Here is a 16,888-nt window from a genome sequence, read left to right on the forward strand (position 1 = left end):
TGGGTCACTATTATGTTAAGTTTTAACGCGAAGAATAATTGAACTGATCAGTCGATACATTTCCCTTTTCTTTTTCTAGTAATATTTTTAGAATTGTTACTTACAGTAAAACAAAATTTTAAAGGTGATACCGAAAGTGTTGGTTCGGGGCGTTTTAAAAAAAAATTACTTAAAACTACGAAGGATTTAAAAAAATCAAGTTGTAAACTTAAACAAAATGAACTAAACTACTGAAAAAAAGTCATTGTAACTGTGTGCGACGCTGCACTGCAGCCGCTGTTGCTGAATCGTTGCGGCAATAAACGGAGCAGCAGAGAAGAGTAGACCTACAACATCCGGGCAATAGTCAGCTTGCGCAGAAACGGAATGGCGGAGGTAAGTGAGCGAAAACGAGAAATGTAATGACCCAAATGTTAGAGAAGCTGGGCCGAATTTAAGACTTCTGTCACTCCGTACGATACACAAGACTGCCGAGGGTTTGGCCGGCTGGTGAACGACCGCTGAAAGAGAGCTACGGGGGCTATTTAACTGGGAAGCGGCGGAAGAAATGGAGAACCTCTCCAGCGTATCGCCTCTCTCCGCGTTCTTGGCTTTAAAGAGCCATTCCCTCAGCCTTGATAGTAAAGCCGTAGAAAACAATAGGGAGCCCGGTAGGGTCTAACACCGGGGTGCTGAACTATTTCAGGTGTGCCTTGCCGGCGAAGTGGGTTTAGTGAAAAAGTTGGGAGACATGTCATGACTCGGCGGCGGTAAACTCCGACCGTCTCTTTCAGAAATATTGAGAAGTAGTTATTTCCTTCTTGCCACTCGTAGCGAGCCGGAGAGAGGAAGAGGCGTTCAGCACCAAGTCGCAGGAAAGCGCCCCTGGTCAGTCAGACAGCGACCGACGGGTTGGGAGATTTTTGGTGACTTTTGGCGTCGTGAGAAGTAGATTATAATCTAATTTAGAGAGCGCTGGGACTTCATGTGAAGTAGGTTTGGGCGAGATTCTTGTACGGTCACTGCTGTAAGCGTGTTACCCAAAGTTTCCCACTATGGTTATAAACTCTTTATGTGGCCTTCATCCTGTACGTACATTGTATCTGATTAGTTCAGACCAAAGCCTCGCCTGGAATCGTGTCGATGAATCAGGAAAACCACCGTGAAGCTTTTTTTTGTTAATGTAGTATCACAGCAAAACCGACCATCCTGTGGTGACAATTCACAATGAGCTCTTGGACATTTAAATATCTTTAAAGTTACATTACATTGCACTTAAACTTCCCACAAGTGCTATGATCAATCTGTTATTAAGTTTAATACCTAAGTCTGGATAGCAGCAGGTCTCATAAGTTGAAAGAAGAGCCCTTGAAAAGTGAGGAGTCAGCTGACCTGTAATGGGATGAGCCAGGATCAGCCACTATTTGATCCTGTGTTGTTCATGTGTTCATTTGTGCCGAGTGCCACGGCACCATTTTAATGTACTGTGCTATTTTACATGAGTTTGAATGCAACATAACAGACATACTGTCTTTATCTATGTGCATGTTTGTAGGTGGGTGATAAGCATCTAAACATGAATGCAGAGCTTGTGGCCTAGTGGAGAGTGGAGGAGATACAGCAATGAAGGCCCTCATCTGGAGAAGCAGAAGTCTTTACGGGTCTTAGAGGAGTTGGAGGAGGAGAAGAGTCCTCGCTCGATGAAGATGGCGACACCATCCCACACTGTATGATCACGTTCTGCCATGTTTATATGTGTGATAAACACAAAAATATTCAGCAAAATAGCTTCCTGTGATTATGGGAACCTTATAGTTGCAGGGTGTACTACATCACTGACAGTAATGGCATCGACTATTATTGTTCAGTACAGTTTTGTTACTCTAAAGTCATGTAACATTTGCTTTTGAAATATTTCAGTTACTAGTTCATAGAAATTTTAACAGCTACAGTCTGAGGACCAAAATCTATCAACATACTGCAAGTGAATGTGAATTTTAATAATTACTCTAACCAGCAGCATCGATAACTCTTAATAAACCCCCCTTTTTATGGCCATTATTTGCCTTCAATATAACATTTCAACAGAATTATTTTAAATTGTAGTTTAACAGAGGAGTAAATATGAAGTTGAAGTTGATGAGTTTCAATACCTGAGATCAACCATCCAAAGCAACAGACAGTGCACAAGAGAGGTGTAGAAGAGAGCGCAGGCAGGGTGGAGTGGGTGGAGAGGAGTGTCAGGGGTGATTTGTGACAGAAGGATAGCAGGAAGAGTGAAAAGAAAGGTTTATAAGATGGCAATAAGGTGGTGGAGTTAGGAATGAGTACATCAGAGGGACAATTCAGGTCGAGCAGTTTGGAGAAAAAAGTTAGTGGGAAGCTGAGATGTTTTGACATGTGCAGAGGAGAGAAAGGCAGGCAGCAGGAAAATAGGAAGATTCATAGATGCAGTGAAGGACGACATGCAGAGGGTTGGTGTGACAGAGGAGGATGCTAGGGATAGGGTGCGATGGAGGCAGATCATCCACTGTGACGACTCCTAAAGGGAGCAGTCAAAGAAGAAGATGATTTAAATAATCAACGCAACCATTTACTTTTCTCATAATCTCTACGTCTGTTGTCATAACATGTAAAGTAAAGAAATATTCATTTTTACCTTTAAAAATGCTGAAATTCTGAACACCGTGTTCAGGAAATGACATGGGACGTGCAGATGTTGACTCTGACATTTTTACAGAACAGTTCAATTACTTTGAGTAAACTGAGTACACTCTGGGGGTGTTTTAGGCATCTTACAAGGAGACTGCTCAATCAGTCTGATGGCATTATTTGGACAGACCAGGGAAAAGTGTCAAGTGTGTTTGAGATAGCTAAACTGACAGACATGTAGATGATTTTCAAGAAATGTGGGTGTTATTTATACATTTCTGTGGTTTCTTTCCCTCTCATACCCCATCACCTCCCCTCCACCTGTCACTGCCTCCCTCTGTGCCTTATTTGTAGGCCAGTGAGCTTCCCTTGGAGGAGCTGCTGGCTTTCTATGGCTATACAGTATCAGATCCAGAGAAGGAGACCTGTCACATGGCTGCCAGTTTGCCAGACATGACACTGGACAAGGTATACAACCTGAGGTGCACAGAACACACCCGTGGCCTCATTCGTCTTTCATTTATTCATCAAAACAGATTTTGATTGGTCGAATCGGTCAGAGAACTTTTGAGAATCAGTCAAAAATATCAAATTGAATGATTGTACATCTAATGAATATGCTAACTCTGTTTTTCTATTTTTACTGTTCTGTCTTTTGTTTTTATTTTTTTGTCTTATTATATGTTTGGTTTAGGATCAGATAACTGAGGATCTCTTCCCTGGGGAGCAGGAAGAATCATTAGCCGACGACCTCACCCCCTCAGTCACCTCAAACACCTCGGATCTGCTTCGCCGCATCCAAGGTAACACCCAGGGAGACACGCATTAACACATTTTCATATAACACTAAAACTCGCTGAAATTCTCTGAGCTAAAGAAAGGTTCGCAGTTTGAAATCGAATCGAATCGAATCGAATTTCTGGTGCTTTGATGACATTTCAAATAACACAACCTGTCAGGGTTTGTGATCCTAGGGAAATGCACTCATAATAAGTATTGATTCTATACAGTTCTGTGGAAGTTGTTTTGAGATGTTCCTGTCTGATAGCATATATGTGTCACTCTTCATATGACACCATTAAATCAAAGGCAGAGAGATATTTCAAACTACAGGAGTTTTAATATATTGAAACAGTCATATCCAGATAGTGATTCTATGTGAAAGGTGCTGACTCTATAAAACATGAAAACCAAATGTACAGCAGGTATGCAGCTTTAGTGTTGTTCATGGTGCACAGACTGAACACACTGAACAGGTTAAAAAGAGGAGGTGCCACTTTGCTCATTGATTTTGTGCATGTTCTGCTTTATACTGAATTGTGGTTCATACTGAGTTAGATGCAGTGTATAGTCATTTTATTTTTTATCATGACTATAAAGAATTGTGGTTTTAAATATGCTTAAGATTCCCTTTATTAATCAGCAGAAAGATTTGGCTTTTAAGATGGCATGGAAAATCTTGTGGCGTTATTTGAATGTTCTCCTGATCTTTCTCTAATATTTCATGTGTTTTAGGTGGAGACAAAGACACATTGATCAGTTCATCAGATGAAGACTCTGATGATGTCTCTATTCCATCCAATGAAGAGCAAAAGGTGGGTTACTGAGCATAATAATCTTATTTTGACTAAGTGACTCTCCATCACCTTTAAGTTTAAGGGAGACACATTACGTTGCAACTTGTCTTTATGGGAAAGCAAATCAGATAAAATGCCAATAGCAAGACAGTTAGGCAGCAATAAAATATGGATTATCAACCCTTTGGTAATGGTTCTTTTGATCAGTGCACTCAAAAGCTGAATACACACTAGGCTTTGGTTACATTTATATAAACATGACACTTTTTCCTGCTCTGGCACTAATTATAATTCAAAGTTAGGCTACTGAGCTGAGACCTAATTTCAACAGAACCACGATGCCTTTAATGGGCTGGCCAAAAATTCTCTACTTAAGAAAATTCAAATTCATATAAGCCAGAGAAATGGTTAATAGGAAAAAAAATCTCCCAAGTTCTAAAACCACAGTGGCTCAGCTTTCTAAATGTAACAGCTTGTTTTGGACAGGCCTGTGTTTCTCATGGTTGTAGGTCGACACAAAGAACGCTAACATGTGTACATTTTAAAATAAAATTTCAGCTTTTATAGGCATGATCACACGTTTCACAGTTATGACTATTCATGTTTGGATTTCCTGTTTAGGAGATCATGGTTGGCTCCATGTATCAGGCAAAAATCCCTCCAATCAGCCCGTACACCTACCAGGAGAGAGGTAAGCAACTGAAAATGTCATTTTTGACAGTTGTTCTGATATATATACACATATATATTAGGGGTGCAACGATACACAAAATTCACGGTTCGGTTCGATACTTTGGTGTCACGGTTCGATATTTTTTCAATACAAATAAATGTTCATGCTTTTTTAATTTGTCATTTATTAAAATTATAAATATATATTTTAACTCAAACGTACAGTTTTTAAATGTAATGTTGCTGAAACAACAAAGTAATAAAAAAAAATAAATCTATCTGATCGAGAAATCACTAATCTTTGGAAAAGAGAGTTTATTACAGAGAAATGGCTCTTTCCAAAATAAAAGCTATACTATCCGCTTCTTCTGGGCTATATTCTCAGCAGCATATTAAACATATCAGGTCCCCATAAGGAGAATCCTGTGCTAACGGCTGTCTAAATGACTCGGGTAAAGTTTGTAGCATGCGTGCGTGCTTGTTGTTTTTGTCTGCTTCCACTTGTCTTTGCACTAGGATGATGTCGGAGTAAATGTGCAGTCATATTCGTTGTGTTCCCACTAGTGCTGTCAGCGTTAATCTGAAATGACGTTAACGCCACAACACGGCAAATCTCCGTTAACGTGCTGCCGCGGATCGCCCCGTGCATGGGGCTAGACGGCGTCAACACGTTAACGAGCTAACTGCGCTAACGCACTAGTTCCCACCCATGTAATTGAGCATTGCGTGGCACATCCGACATACTGTTTTACTTTTGTCCATGACGCGCTTACCTTCAGGGTCATACTTCACATGAAAACCAAAATAGTTCCAAAGGCCAGATCTGAATGAGGGTGGGGGAGGAAGTTTGCCATGTTGCAACGAGCTTCTGTCTTGCTAGCTTGCACTGCGCTCAGTGATGGATCTGCGCTCGACAGTGCAGCCTAGGCGGAGTAGTCGAATGCAGATCCACTGAGCTCTCAACACAGACAGCATCGTCAGAAGAAAAGTTGATAAAATAAATTAAAAATGTTGTATTGTTCGATACATTTGCGTACCGAACCGAAAGCACTGTATCGAATGGTTCAATATCGATACGAGTATCGTTGCACCCCTAATATATACATATATGTACTCGACTCGGAAGTAGACCTGTTGCTCTGTCTGTGGCTTTTCATCACACTCGGGGACCACAGTGTTGTTTTCCGTAGACATTTCCCTCGTTGCCGGGTTTCAAAAATGGCGATGTTGATTTTCGTGAATGAGACTCTCTTGACTCATTAAGTGACACCGCTGACCAGCCAATCGGTGGCATGCAGTCTGCTGTCACATTTTAGTATCTGCTCAGATCACTTGGAACCCCGGCCAAGCATGTGTACCTTGTGCCTGGTACGTTTTTTAGGAATGATCTAATGGAAAATCCTGAAAACTGTGGTGAACCGGATGAGGTACTAATGGAAGAGGGGATTACTTGTTTAGTACTGTGTCCAAGCACTTTTGACTCCCCAGAGTTGGTGTGATTGATGTGTACTGTGCTGTGACCTGCTTCAAGATGTAGGACCAGCACAGTTCTGTTGGACTCAGCTCAGTGTGCAGAGTGTGGTCGTGCTGCCTTCATTAAAAATTGCTGTTACATTATTAACAAATCTATAAGGAATGTGGGAGGACAATTTGTCACTGCTTCTAAAAAACCGCCCAAATACATCCACAAAAAAATACATCAACCTCATTGTGCTCGGCAAGACTGCCTTTCAAAGCATGTTGATGCATGAAAGAGAGAGTGAGTGTGAAAGAGAGGAGCTGAGGCACTGAGAAAAACCGAGGTGTATTCAAGTCCATAATGTAAAGCACAGTGCAAACACGAACACGATACAGAGTAAACGTGTCTAATGTGTCCGCTGTAAGTCTGAGAAACTGTGCCTGTCACCCTCTAGCTTACAGCACCGAAGACCAGTTGTTGTGGAGGCCAGGGGTTCTGCCAGTGCATGAAGTGGAGGAGTTCTTGCTGAATGCACAAAGACCCCGTGGCCAGGAGGAGGCAGTAGGAACCGAGGAGGTCATTGTCCAAGACAATGAACAGGTACATCTCAGCAAACACTGCTGGCTACTTTTGTTTGTTTAAGCTAGTCTGTAGTAACACGTAAGCGACCCCTCTTCAGTAACGAAGTACTCTTCCTTCATGGTAATGTCGCAACTGCCCCCCACACAAAGGCGAATGACTCATCTTAACCAAGTTTTTAGCTGTGGTAAAATATAATAAATATGCCTTCTGTACACGCTGAAAGAAACAAACAGCTGGATAAAAAGAAGTCCATGTATTATTAGATCTGTGTACTTGAAGATTTTACTTTTGTCTTGTTATTCAGATGTCTGGATTACTAACCTCATCCCAATCTCCTTAAGACGTTTCAGAAGACTTCTTCTACTTGTCTCGTTTAGTCTGCATTACCTGAACTCATAGTGGACCATGGCTAAACATGGTCAGCCTTTATGTCCATAATCAAGAGTTCTTGTTTTCTTTAACTTGCCTTAAACCGAGAGGTAAGTCTTCACTGAGTGACAGTTTTTGTGTTTCCTCTAAACCTTCAGGCACTGTACGAGTTAGTGAAATGCAACTTTAATGTCGAAGAAGCACTGAGGCGATTTCGTTTCAACGTGAAAGTATTCAGTGGTAAGAACTATCCCGTTGTCCTACTTTCCCCAACTGGGCATTTTACACCTTTGTGAACAACCCAGAATAAGTTTGTAATAATGATTGGTAGTATGTAAATTTAAAGTCATCAGAAAATCGTTGCACCCACAGGTTTCTTCCTGTTAAAAGGGAGTTTTTCCTTCCCATTGTCGCCAAAGTGCTTGCTCATAGGGGGTCATATGATTGTTGGGTTTTTCTCTGTATCTATGAAGCGCCTTGAGGCGACTTTTGTTGTGATTTGGCGCTATATAAATAAAATTGAATTGAATTGAATTGAATATGTCACAGATTTTTGCAGTTACAGTATTTTATACAATTTTGTAATCCATTAGCAAGGGCAAAACTTAACTGAGGAATTCCCAGACATGAAACTGTGTCCTATTTTCAACCGTTGACCCTAGTTAGGCATTTATACCCACAACACACAAAATTGTATCATATTTAGTTACATAAAACCGTTACCATACTATACAATATAGATACAAGTCAATAAATAGAGATAACTAGGGAAAAACATAAATAAAATGAAATGCACATAAAACGATACAGAAATTAACAAATGATTTTTATTTGCCATTAACCAAAATTTGACTTTTAATAAGATTCAATATCTATAATTAATTTGATTTCAGGAGGCCTGACAGGACATGCTTCCTGAATAGGTGACAGGTCATTATGGTGAATGCTGATTGTCCAAAATTGTCCAACATGGTCCTAGTGACTGCCGTCACCGTCTTATGCATCTAGATGTATGCGGCCAGTCTGCATTTAAAAACTACTTTAACACAAAAGATATGAATGAAACCATCAAAACTAAGTGGACTGTATTTTTTTAAATTCATTATTTAGAGCCTGTTTATAAAAAGATACAAGGTGCTTAGTTGTAGATGGTGATACTTAGACCCATACTGTCATAAAATATCACAAATTGCGAAAATATGAAAGAATGCATAAACAGCTGGGCTGCTGCAAAGTTCATCTAGTGTCGAATAAGATTGAAAACGCTCAGATTGGTCTTAACAGTCTTTGAATTTGTTTCATGTTTATCAAATTTGAGTTGCGGATCTCAAATTATTATTAAAAACGTAAAATGTTATCATCAGCCTCTGGGTAGCTTGCAGGCAAATCACTGATAAACAGAGTGCAAAGCATTGGAACAAGTAGCAGTCCTTGGGGAATGCCCATTCTGTTTTTCAATAGTTTCACTAATTTTCTTTCTTGTTCATCCATCACACACTGCACATTTGGGTATATCATGGTTGGCAGTGTCAAATGCGTTTTTTAGATCAAGAATAACAAGACCCTCAAAAGTTCGTGTGTATTCCACCCCCACAAAACTGCCACCAAAAAAGCCCTTAATGGTGTTAGTAAAATAACAGGTTACTATTTCTGCGTAATATTTTGGTCTAAAGCCGAATTGTTTCAGGGAAAAGAATTGATTGGTCTGTAGATGTGTAAATAGTTGTGTTACCACAACATTTTCAAGTATCCATGACAAAAAAGCGAGTATGAAAAAAGTTCAGTCGTTGAAAGTCAGCCTCCCCTGGTCTTCTCAACAAAGCCTGTGTTAGAATTAGATCTGCAGTAACAGCATACCAGTGTCAATGAAAAATCTATGGTATTCTTAATAAAAGAGAGAAATGCAGGCTTATTCAACAACCCAAGGCCAGTGTAGTTCTTTTCCGGTGCAAAGTATGACGTTTCATTACCATTTCGGTGGAACTATAGCTGCCAACTTCACCACTGCAGAGAAGGAATAAGTCACTGATGTGACCTCATGACCTTTAAATCAGAAATGAGCCTTCAGTTTAAGTCCAGTTTTATTATGCTAGAAACAGGAAAGCAAAATTAACAGATTATGATATTAAGAGTGTCACTTTTCATTTCAGTTTTTCTGTTGTATTTAGTTTATGTGATTGTAATTACAATTATGTAAAAATGTAAAATTATTATGTAGTTTTATAAACTTATTTTTGATGTCCGCTGTCTTTAGAAGAGCTCTGCTCCTGGAGCGAGGAGGAGTGCAGGAACTTTGAGCATGGGTATCGAGTTTATGGGAAAAACTTCCACCTCATTCAGGCAAATAAGGTGAGCACCCAGAGGATGACCTGCTACCTGATATGCTGATTTAAAAGTGTTGACTATTTTCCGCTAATGCAAAAACAACCTCTTCTTATCCACAGGTACGAACACGCTCAGTGGGCGAGTGTGTGGAGTATTACTACATGTGGAAGAAGTCTGAGCGTCACAAGTACTTTACTCAGCAGGCTACCAGGCTGAGCCGCAAGAAGTACAGCCTGCAATCAGGGAGCATGTGAGTGTTGCTGGGACACCAATCTGAAGATAACCAGAGTCTTTTAGATAAAAGGTGCAATCAGAAAGAACGGCACATAAAAAGCAAGAACAGCCATCGGATTTCAGGTTTGTCTCCTTGTGGAGCACTGCACTGCTCCCCGCTGCTCCCATCTGTCCACTTGCATCTTAATTATGGCCAACAAATTCACCCAAACCTCTTTGTGAATTTGTCCTGTACCCCACAATGAAATCTAAATGGAAACAGTTTGGACTACAGAAATCCAGCAAATGTACATGTGCAAGTGATCCGAGTGGGACTTTACAGAGAGCAGTTCTGAAGTGTTAAAGTGTTGCACAAGGAGACAGCCTTGAAGGGGAAACCTGCTTTTAGGAATGTGTCAGGAAGTACTTCCAAACTCTGCCATATCAAACATGCTCTCCAGAGTAGCTCAAAGTAGCTTTAAGATTTTTTTTTTTTTTTGTGATACCTGCAAAAATTTTGGTATTTTGTTTTTCTAAATGGTAAAAATGGTAAATGGCCTGTATTTGTATAGCGCTTTACTAGTCCCTAAGGACCCCAAAGCGCTTTACACATCCAGTCATCCACCCATTCACACACACATTCACACACTGGTGATGGCAGCTACATTGTAGCCACAGCCACCCTGGGGCACACTGACTGTATGTCAGCAACATATGATTCTGTCTCATAACAGAATCATACAAAAACTATGAAGCTCATTTTCATGACACTTGATAAAGAGGTAGAGTTCGGGTAAAGGAAGTGCTAATTTACACTTTGGTACATGTCTAGAATCACTTCCTGTAAAATTGCCAGATAGGCTTTGGACTTCAGAGAGGTCTACTTTCTAAGCTCAATTCTAAATCCCTTACTTTTTAATTCTTACATGCTGCCATTGGGCAGTATTTTCATGAGACACTGCCTCCTTAATATTTTGTGGGTTACTGATGATCCTGATGGTATTGATGATCTCTTGGCTCGCTCAGTTTTAGATTAAACTGGTTTAGATGTTGCAGAATTTTTAGAAACATGATAAATAAAAATTGTTGACCTAACTTGCAAATTAGAAAACCTGATGCGCGCTTTTAGTGCGTTATTAGGTTAAACCATTGTTACGCTCTTTCTCCAGTCCACCGAATAAATTAAATAAATGTAGTACAGGTAAGTAAAAGGTCTACACTAAAACTACATCAGGTTACACCAGATGACCTATTACAACTGGAACCTGGAAGGGCCTAATTCTTCATTCCCACATGTTTTTGCTTCACTTTAACAGCATTTTGACAAATTCCACCTCACTTGATCTGTAAGCAAATAAAGTTTTTGTGAACTATCTGTTAAAGTCTCTCAACTCAAAGGACGTCTAAAGATGCTGGTGGTCTGCAAAGAGCTGGTTAATCCAAGTTATATGAACAGATTTTACAACAACTACTGTCTGAGTGAAAACTGTGAGCTCTGTAGGTCGCAAACACATAATTTATCAGAGCTGGAAGTAGTTCTGCTGTGTGTTGCAGGGAGGATGGAGACCAGGATGGGGAGGTGGTGGAACTCGAGGGAAACAACAGCTCCACAAGGTTGTTGCCTCACAGCTCCATGGGCACAGGGCAGCTGGAGTCCCCGTTACCTCCACAGTCGAACCTGGACCAGGACAAACAAGGTAAAAACCAGAGGTCGCCTCATAAAAACACCTGACGTGATGGCTCAGATGGAAGCTCTTTATATTTACTTTGGTGAGCTCTTGCCACACAAAATGTCCTTTCTTACAGAGAACTAAAATAATATTCAAATAATAGTGAAGCAAAGGCTTCAGTCTAAAGTGTTATTAACTGTGGCCTTAAGTTCAAAGTAAAGACACAAGCTTCTTCTTCTTCTTCACAAAAGAAAAAGTAGATAAACAGAAAAGTTTCAGTGTCTGATAAAACTGAAGCTATGTATGTTTACCCATCTTTTTGTACATAAACCATATACATGCCATGTGAAACATACATGCCAAATCATCTTTCAGTCATGTTATACATGGGCTCCATTGATTTCCTGTTTGTTTATATATTCTTCCTGTTTATTTTGACATATTTATTATCCCTGTCTCATATGAAACATTTTATGTCTCCCTTCCTTTGTTTTCCCCAATATTTTCATGGTATACATTTGTTTTGTGTTGTGTTTTTGCTCGCATGTATGCACGTCTGCGCGTGTGTCTGTGTGTGCGCGCTTGGGCATGTTGTGCATGCTGATGGTGCTCCAGAAGAAGAGGGCCGCCCCAGGCGCAGACGAACTCCCCGTTTTCTCTTAAAGCCATGACCTCAGTCCACTCAGGCCACAGACAGCAGGTTGAGCAGCCTGCAGGTAAAGAGGATGAGTACAGAAAACTAAAATGATGTGGTCACTGGGAAATAATCAGACAAATAAATAGTTTAATGAGAAAGGAAAGAAACGGGTCTAACGTAAACAGCCTCCTCTGGCTGTGTAATAATTAGCGCATTTGCAAATAGTGTCTGAATAATGTTGGAGATGTTATTTAAAATATTGCTTTTTGCTTTTTTCCCTTTGTTTTTTCCAAATACAGTTTTTTCTCTTATATACCGTCACATCTTTTCAAAATAAGACGGCTGTATTAAAATAAACTTCAAAATCAGTGTAGCAAAACTTCTACAGTTAAAAATGCATTTATTGCAGTGGCTCGCTGATATACACAGCACAGCATGTGTAGAATTCACAGTATAAAACATGCAGGAAACAGAGTTGTGTAGATATTTCAGATAGTTCATAATCTCCTCATATGAGGAGGATGTTTGAGGAGATTACCCAGCAAACATGGTTCAAACTGCGACGTCGCGTCCCTCGTCAGGACAGGTCGGGGTGCGACGCCGATGTAGAGCGATGGATGTAGATGTTGTTTCCGCATAGAACAAAAGGGACGTCGGCTCGTCTCTTAAACGGTGAGAAATGAATATTAAGTTATTGCAAAGATGGAATGATAGCCATTTTTATTATTTATTCATTATTTTTTCACAACTAATATGTGGTTGTGAGCAGATATCCACATGAATATTTCCGTGGATTTTCCATCGTCACGTACTCACAGAGTCGTGCTCCTGGAATCTTTTTAAATGTTTTAAATAAACAACACTTTTAAGTTGTTTTCAGTTTCGTAAATCTGAATTTCTTTTCATTTTTTTGTTGGTGAATTTAGCACATTGGACAATTATTCCCTCTCTGTCTGCGACGTCGACTCAGGAATGCTTCATTCAAACATGAAGTTCGGTTTTCTCGACCTGAAAGCGTGAGGTCACGAGTTTGAGTCACCACTAAGGTTTCTTCTTTTCTTCTCATGCTTTTCTTGAGAGAATTTAATTTCTATTTCCTTTATTCTGACAGTAAAACAGAATTTTTAAACACAAACTTTCTCGTGCTTGAAAATCTAACAAGGACGTTCGACAAGAACCTCGTTTATATTAGGAAGTTGGTGCTGATGTGAAGGTAACATTCTTGATATCGGTTCAGCTTTCATTTTGGAACTATGACTATCGTTCGAGAAAAGACCGCCAGCCGTTTAAATGTTTGCTGGGTACTCTGTAGTAGAAATAGGTACGCTAGAAGAGCACAAAAGCTCTCCTCAGATGCCATTGTAACCATAGACATCAAACATACACCCTAGAATATATGACAACAGTAATGGAGGTTTTATTAATCTGTCGTCCTGTGAATTTCTATACGTCTGTCCAGATGGCGAGCTGGTGATGGGCTTGTCAGAGCTGTGCGGCGACGAGTGTCCTCAGCAGCTGTTCGGATGTCCTTTCTCTCTCCCGCCCATAGACGGCCTGCAGGAATCTGGCTCAGATAGTTGTTGTCCTTCAGCTCCAGTCCAGCTCCAGTCTCAGCTCTTTGCTGAGACCTCCCAGTGGGCCTGCGGGAACTCTCCGGCCCTCCATGACAACCACGGGCTCCCAAACTCTTGTTTCTTTCAGCTACACATGCGTGGCGAACATTTACTTTCTGAGGGCCCTGACTGTGGCACAGTGAGCAGTGGGGCCAGTGCTTCCCACATGCTGCAGGTGGAATTTAGCCTGCCGTCCTCTTCATCATCCTCAACCGCTGTCCTCCCGTCACACTTCCAGGCATTCGGCAGTTTGCTTCACCCCTCACCCGTCCAGCATCCTCGCTCTCTCACACAGTGAAGGGGACATGGAGATATCTAAGCGGTACTCTGTGTAATTTGCCCTGTGTGTTTTTGGTTGGTAGTGGTGAAAAAGAAATGAGAGGACAAAAAGTGCGTTAATGCAACTTGCTTGAAAACAGATGGACCTATTACCTGTGTTAGCAGGTGACTTGTGTGCCTCTTCTTACACGGAGGCGCTCGAATCCTACGCCCATTGTGGAATGATGACTGTGTTAATCACTACTTTCAGGCATTGATTATGTGCTGCTGTCCATTATTCCTGAAACTGATTATTGACAATGTTGACCACTGCTGCTTTGTTTTCTTATTTATCAGAACAGACAAATTTGACTGCTGCTCAGATTTGGTTTTTCCCCCCCAGATTCTTACCGTGAATACAGACAACATGACTGTTTTTATGCTCCACATATCAGTCAGCATTTTCACTGCTGCAGCCATTTCAGATCTGCTATTGGACTGTACCTCACCTGATGTAATACGGGGGTGGGGGGGTCTGACTACAGAGTAAAATCTGTCCACTTATACAACATAGAATAGTTTATTTAAACATTAACTTAAAATGTTTTCTCCTTTCTTGGCCCTACATATCTGCTTTGTCTTTATTCTACACAAAAGTTCATCTTTCTTAAGATTTAAAAAAAAATATGAACACCTTAAAGGAAAAAAAGTTCTACGGTTGATTTGAATATGCAGCAATGTAGGAGCCTAATGGGGCGCAATAACTTCCTGTTTTATTGTATTTTATTTCTTTTTTTTAAATTTCCTTTCTTTTTGCTTCTGTGGAAATTTTCCTCTTTTTTTCCCACCACTGAAAATGTATATAGATTTATAAAGGTGCAGGGTTTTGTCATCGGTCATGAACACCATTTCTCGTATGATGAATAACTGCTACCATGACGAGCCTGTTTCATATAATGGGCTTAAAAATGAAAGACTGAAATATAAAACTTTACATGCTAAGCTGCCATATACAGAAGTGAGAATACCCGTGTGCAATATCGCTGAAATATAAAACGGTTCACGAGTGAAATATTTCCACCACATAAAGATAAAACAAAAACATAAAATATACATAAGCACAAAAACAAACAAACGCAGTTGTGGTCAGAAGCTTACACACGAGTCATCATGTGCATGAATGTCATTGAAATCTGGGGCTTTTAATTATTTCTTTGAACTGTTCAGTTTCTGGGGAGTCATCTTTAATGACTTTACAAACATGAATTGTGTTTGAATTTGTTTTGGATCTTCACTAATCCACACAATGTCAAAAATGTACATAGAGCTTTTCAAATTTATACATTTGGTTAAATTTCCTTTATCGACCTGCAGCTGAACCAGACACGTTAGTAGCTGACATGTCCAGCTGTAAATTTCTCCCCTCTTCTTGGCAGATTTGGTAGAGTTCATACCCGTGATGTATGTAAACTTCTGACCACAACAAAAAGATCAGCGACAAGTCAGAAAATCTGATTACTGAAACCAAAACAAGTCCTTCTCAGATCTCCAGTTAGCCCGGATCCATTAACATGAGCATCAGAACGTACGGTTTATTTATTTATGGGTGTCTATCAGCAAAAGAACAGATGCATAAATAATCAGAAGAAGTAGATCAAACCACAGTAGCTGTTCTCTAGCACGGTCTAACTCTTGAAAACACAGCCACGTGTTAGATGACTCACATAACGTTCACCACAATGAACAGGAAGTCTCTCTCCAGCACAAAACTGTTACAAACATGAGAATAAGCCTGATGCTTATTAGGAGCAGATTTCTTAGTCAGATGACGGATGAATTTGTTTTCCCTAGATTTGTTCCAGCATGTTTAGCATAAGCTGGGCCAAGACCACCACAGTGAATACAGTCCCAGCAGTGAGCAGGGAGGTGGGACTGTGATGACCTGTGGCTGGATGAAGTGTTGGGGGAATGTTTCTTGATATCTTGATAAATGTCTTTAGATAAATTACTGGTTGACAGGATGACTCCAAGTCTCCAGAATTTTCAAAAAAGATTGTCACTGCCAAAAGTACCATAGGAAGAAAATAGTTTAAACTGAGGCGACCACATCTGAATCGAACAGAGCACCATTAGAGTATTTTAAAGAGAAAGGCAGAGCAACAAGGAGCAGCTGAGAGGACTGTCGAACATTGAAGCCAACACGTTGAGTAATTAAAAAAATCAAGATTTTTGTTGCTGTTTTGTCTGTTTTTAATATAATAAATTAAATGTTTTAATAAAATATTTAAAAAAAAATTAAAAACTTCAGTTTTATAGATTAAATGTGACCTTGCTGTAAGAATATTGATATTACATGTGTTGCCTTCCAGCTAGTGCCTTGGAGGTTGTTTTTTTATTTTTTAATTTTCTATGTATATCCCATCCAAAGGGCACTTCAAATAAAGCAACAAAGAATCCAGAAGATGAACAAACTCTTATATTGCTCGTGTTTTTATTTTAGCATAAAACCCAATCGCCCAAAGTTTGACTTAAACATTCAGCAGTGTAGTGATGCTGCACGAGTGCACTTAATGCTTTTTCCACTCTGATGAATGAAGGTGAACAGTTTTCTCAGTTTCTGGTAAAATGATGCTTTTTGTAAAGTCAGTCATCGCTCCGAACATCCAGAGAGGAAAGTGGTTTATATTTACAGCTTGTTGGTCCGAGACGTCGTGTATGAAGATTATTCCATCATAGAAGTTCAGAGACCTGCTTGTCTCAAGTTCCCAGCTAAGTCCCACCTTTGATCTGAGGAATTCCCCGTTCTTCTCTTCGAGCCTCATATATTTAAAATGACAAGTTTTTAGTTTATAATTGATAATTTATTGAACCATGCTGGCATG

At 40.0% G+C, this 16,888-nt stretch overlaps 1 protein-coding gene across 4 annotated transcripts; it reads left to right on the forward strand.

Moving 5' to 3' along the window:
* Positions 1–264: 264 nt before the first annotated feature.
* mier2 (mesoderm induction early response 1, family member 2) lies at positions 265–16,480 on the forward strand. 4 transcript variants are annotated; one of them, XM_040052963.1, is made up of 13 exons: positions 265–375; positions 1,535–1,706; positions 2,986–3,099; positions 3,326–3,434; positions 4,147–4,226; positions 4,830–4,899; positions 6,794–6,939; positions 7,449–7,530; positions 9,545–9,639; positions 9,735–9,865; positions 11,383–11,525; positions 12,114–12,214; positions 13,595–13,705. In XM_040052963.1, the coding sequence occupies exons 2-12, from the start codon at positions 1,560–1,562 to the stop codon at positions 12,167–12,169; spliced, it is 1,173 nt and encodes a 390-aa protein (XP_039908897.1). In that variant the 5' UTR covers positions 265–375; positions 1,535–1,559; the 3' UTR covers positions 12,170–12,214; positions 13,595–13,705. The 4 variants fall into 4 exon arrangements, with proteins under 4 accessions (XP_039908897.1, XP_039908898.1, XP_039908895.1 ...); XM_040052964.1 differs by having other exon boundaries at positions 12,117–12,214; XM_040052961.1 differs by lacking the exon at positions 12,114–12,214 and having other exon boundaries at positions 13,595–16,480.
* Positions 16,481–16,888: the final 408 nt, after the last annotated feature.

This window comes from Simochromis diagramma, unplaced genomic scaffold (genome assembly GCF_900408965.1).
Source record: "Simochromis diagramma unplaced genomic scaffold, fSimDia1.1 OVJJ01000419.1, whole genome shotgun sequence".
Taxonomy (NCBI): domain Eukaryota; kingdom Metazoa; phylum Chordata; class Actinopteri; order Cichliformes; family Cichlidae; genus Simochromis; species Simochromis diagramma.

Bases quoted from the DNA above. Each gene is read 5' to 3' on its own strand.
- mier2 (XM_040052961.1), top strand. From the start codon at position 1,560: ATGCAGAGCTTGTGGCCTAGTGGAGAGTGGAGGAGATACAGCAATGAA. The intron at 4,900-6,793 runs GTAAGCAACTGA...GTCACCCTCTAG, and splicing joins GTACACCTACCAGGAGAGAG to CTTACAGCACCGAAGACCAG. The intron at 6,940-7,448 runs GTACATCTCAGC...CTAAACCTTCAG, and splicing joins TTGTCCAAGACAATGAACAG to GCACTGTACGAGTTAGTGAA.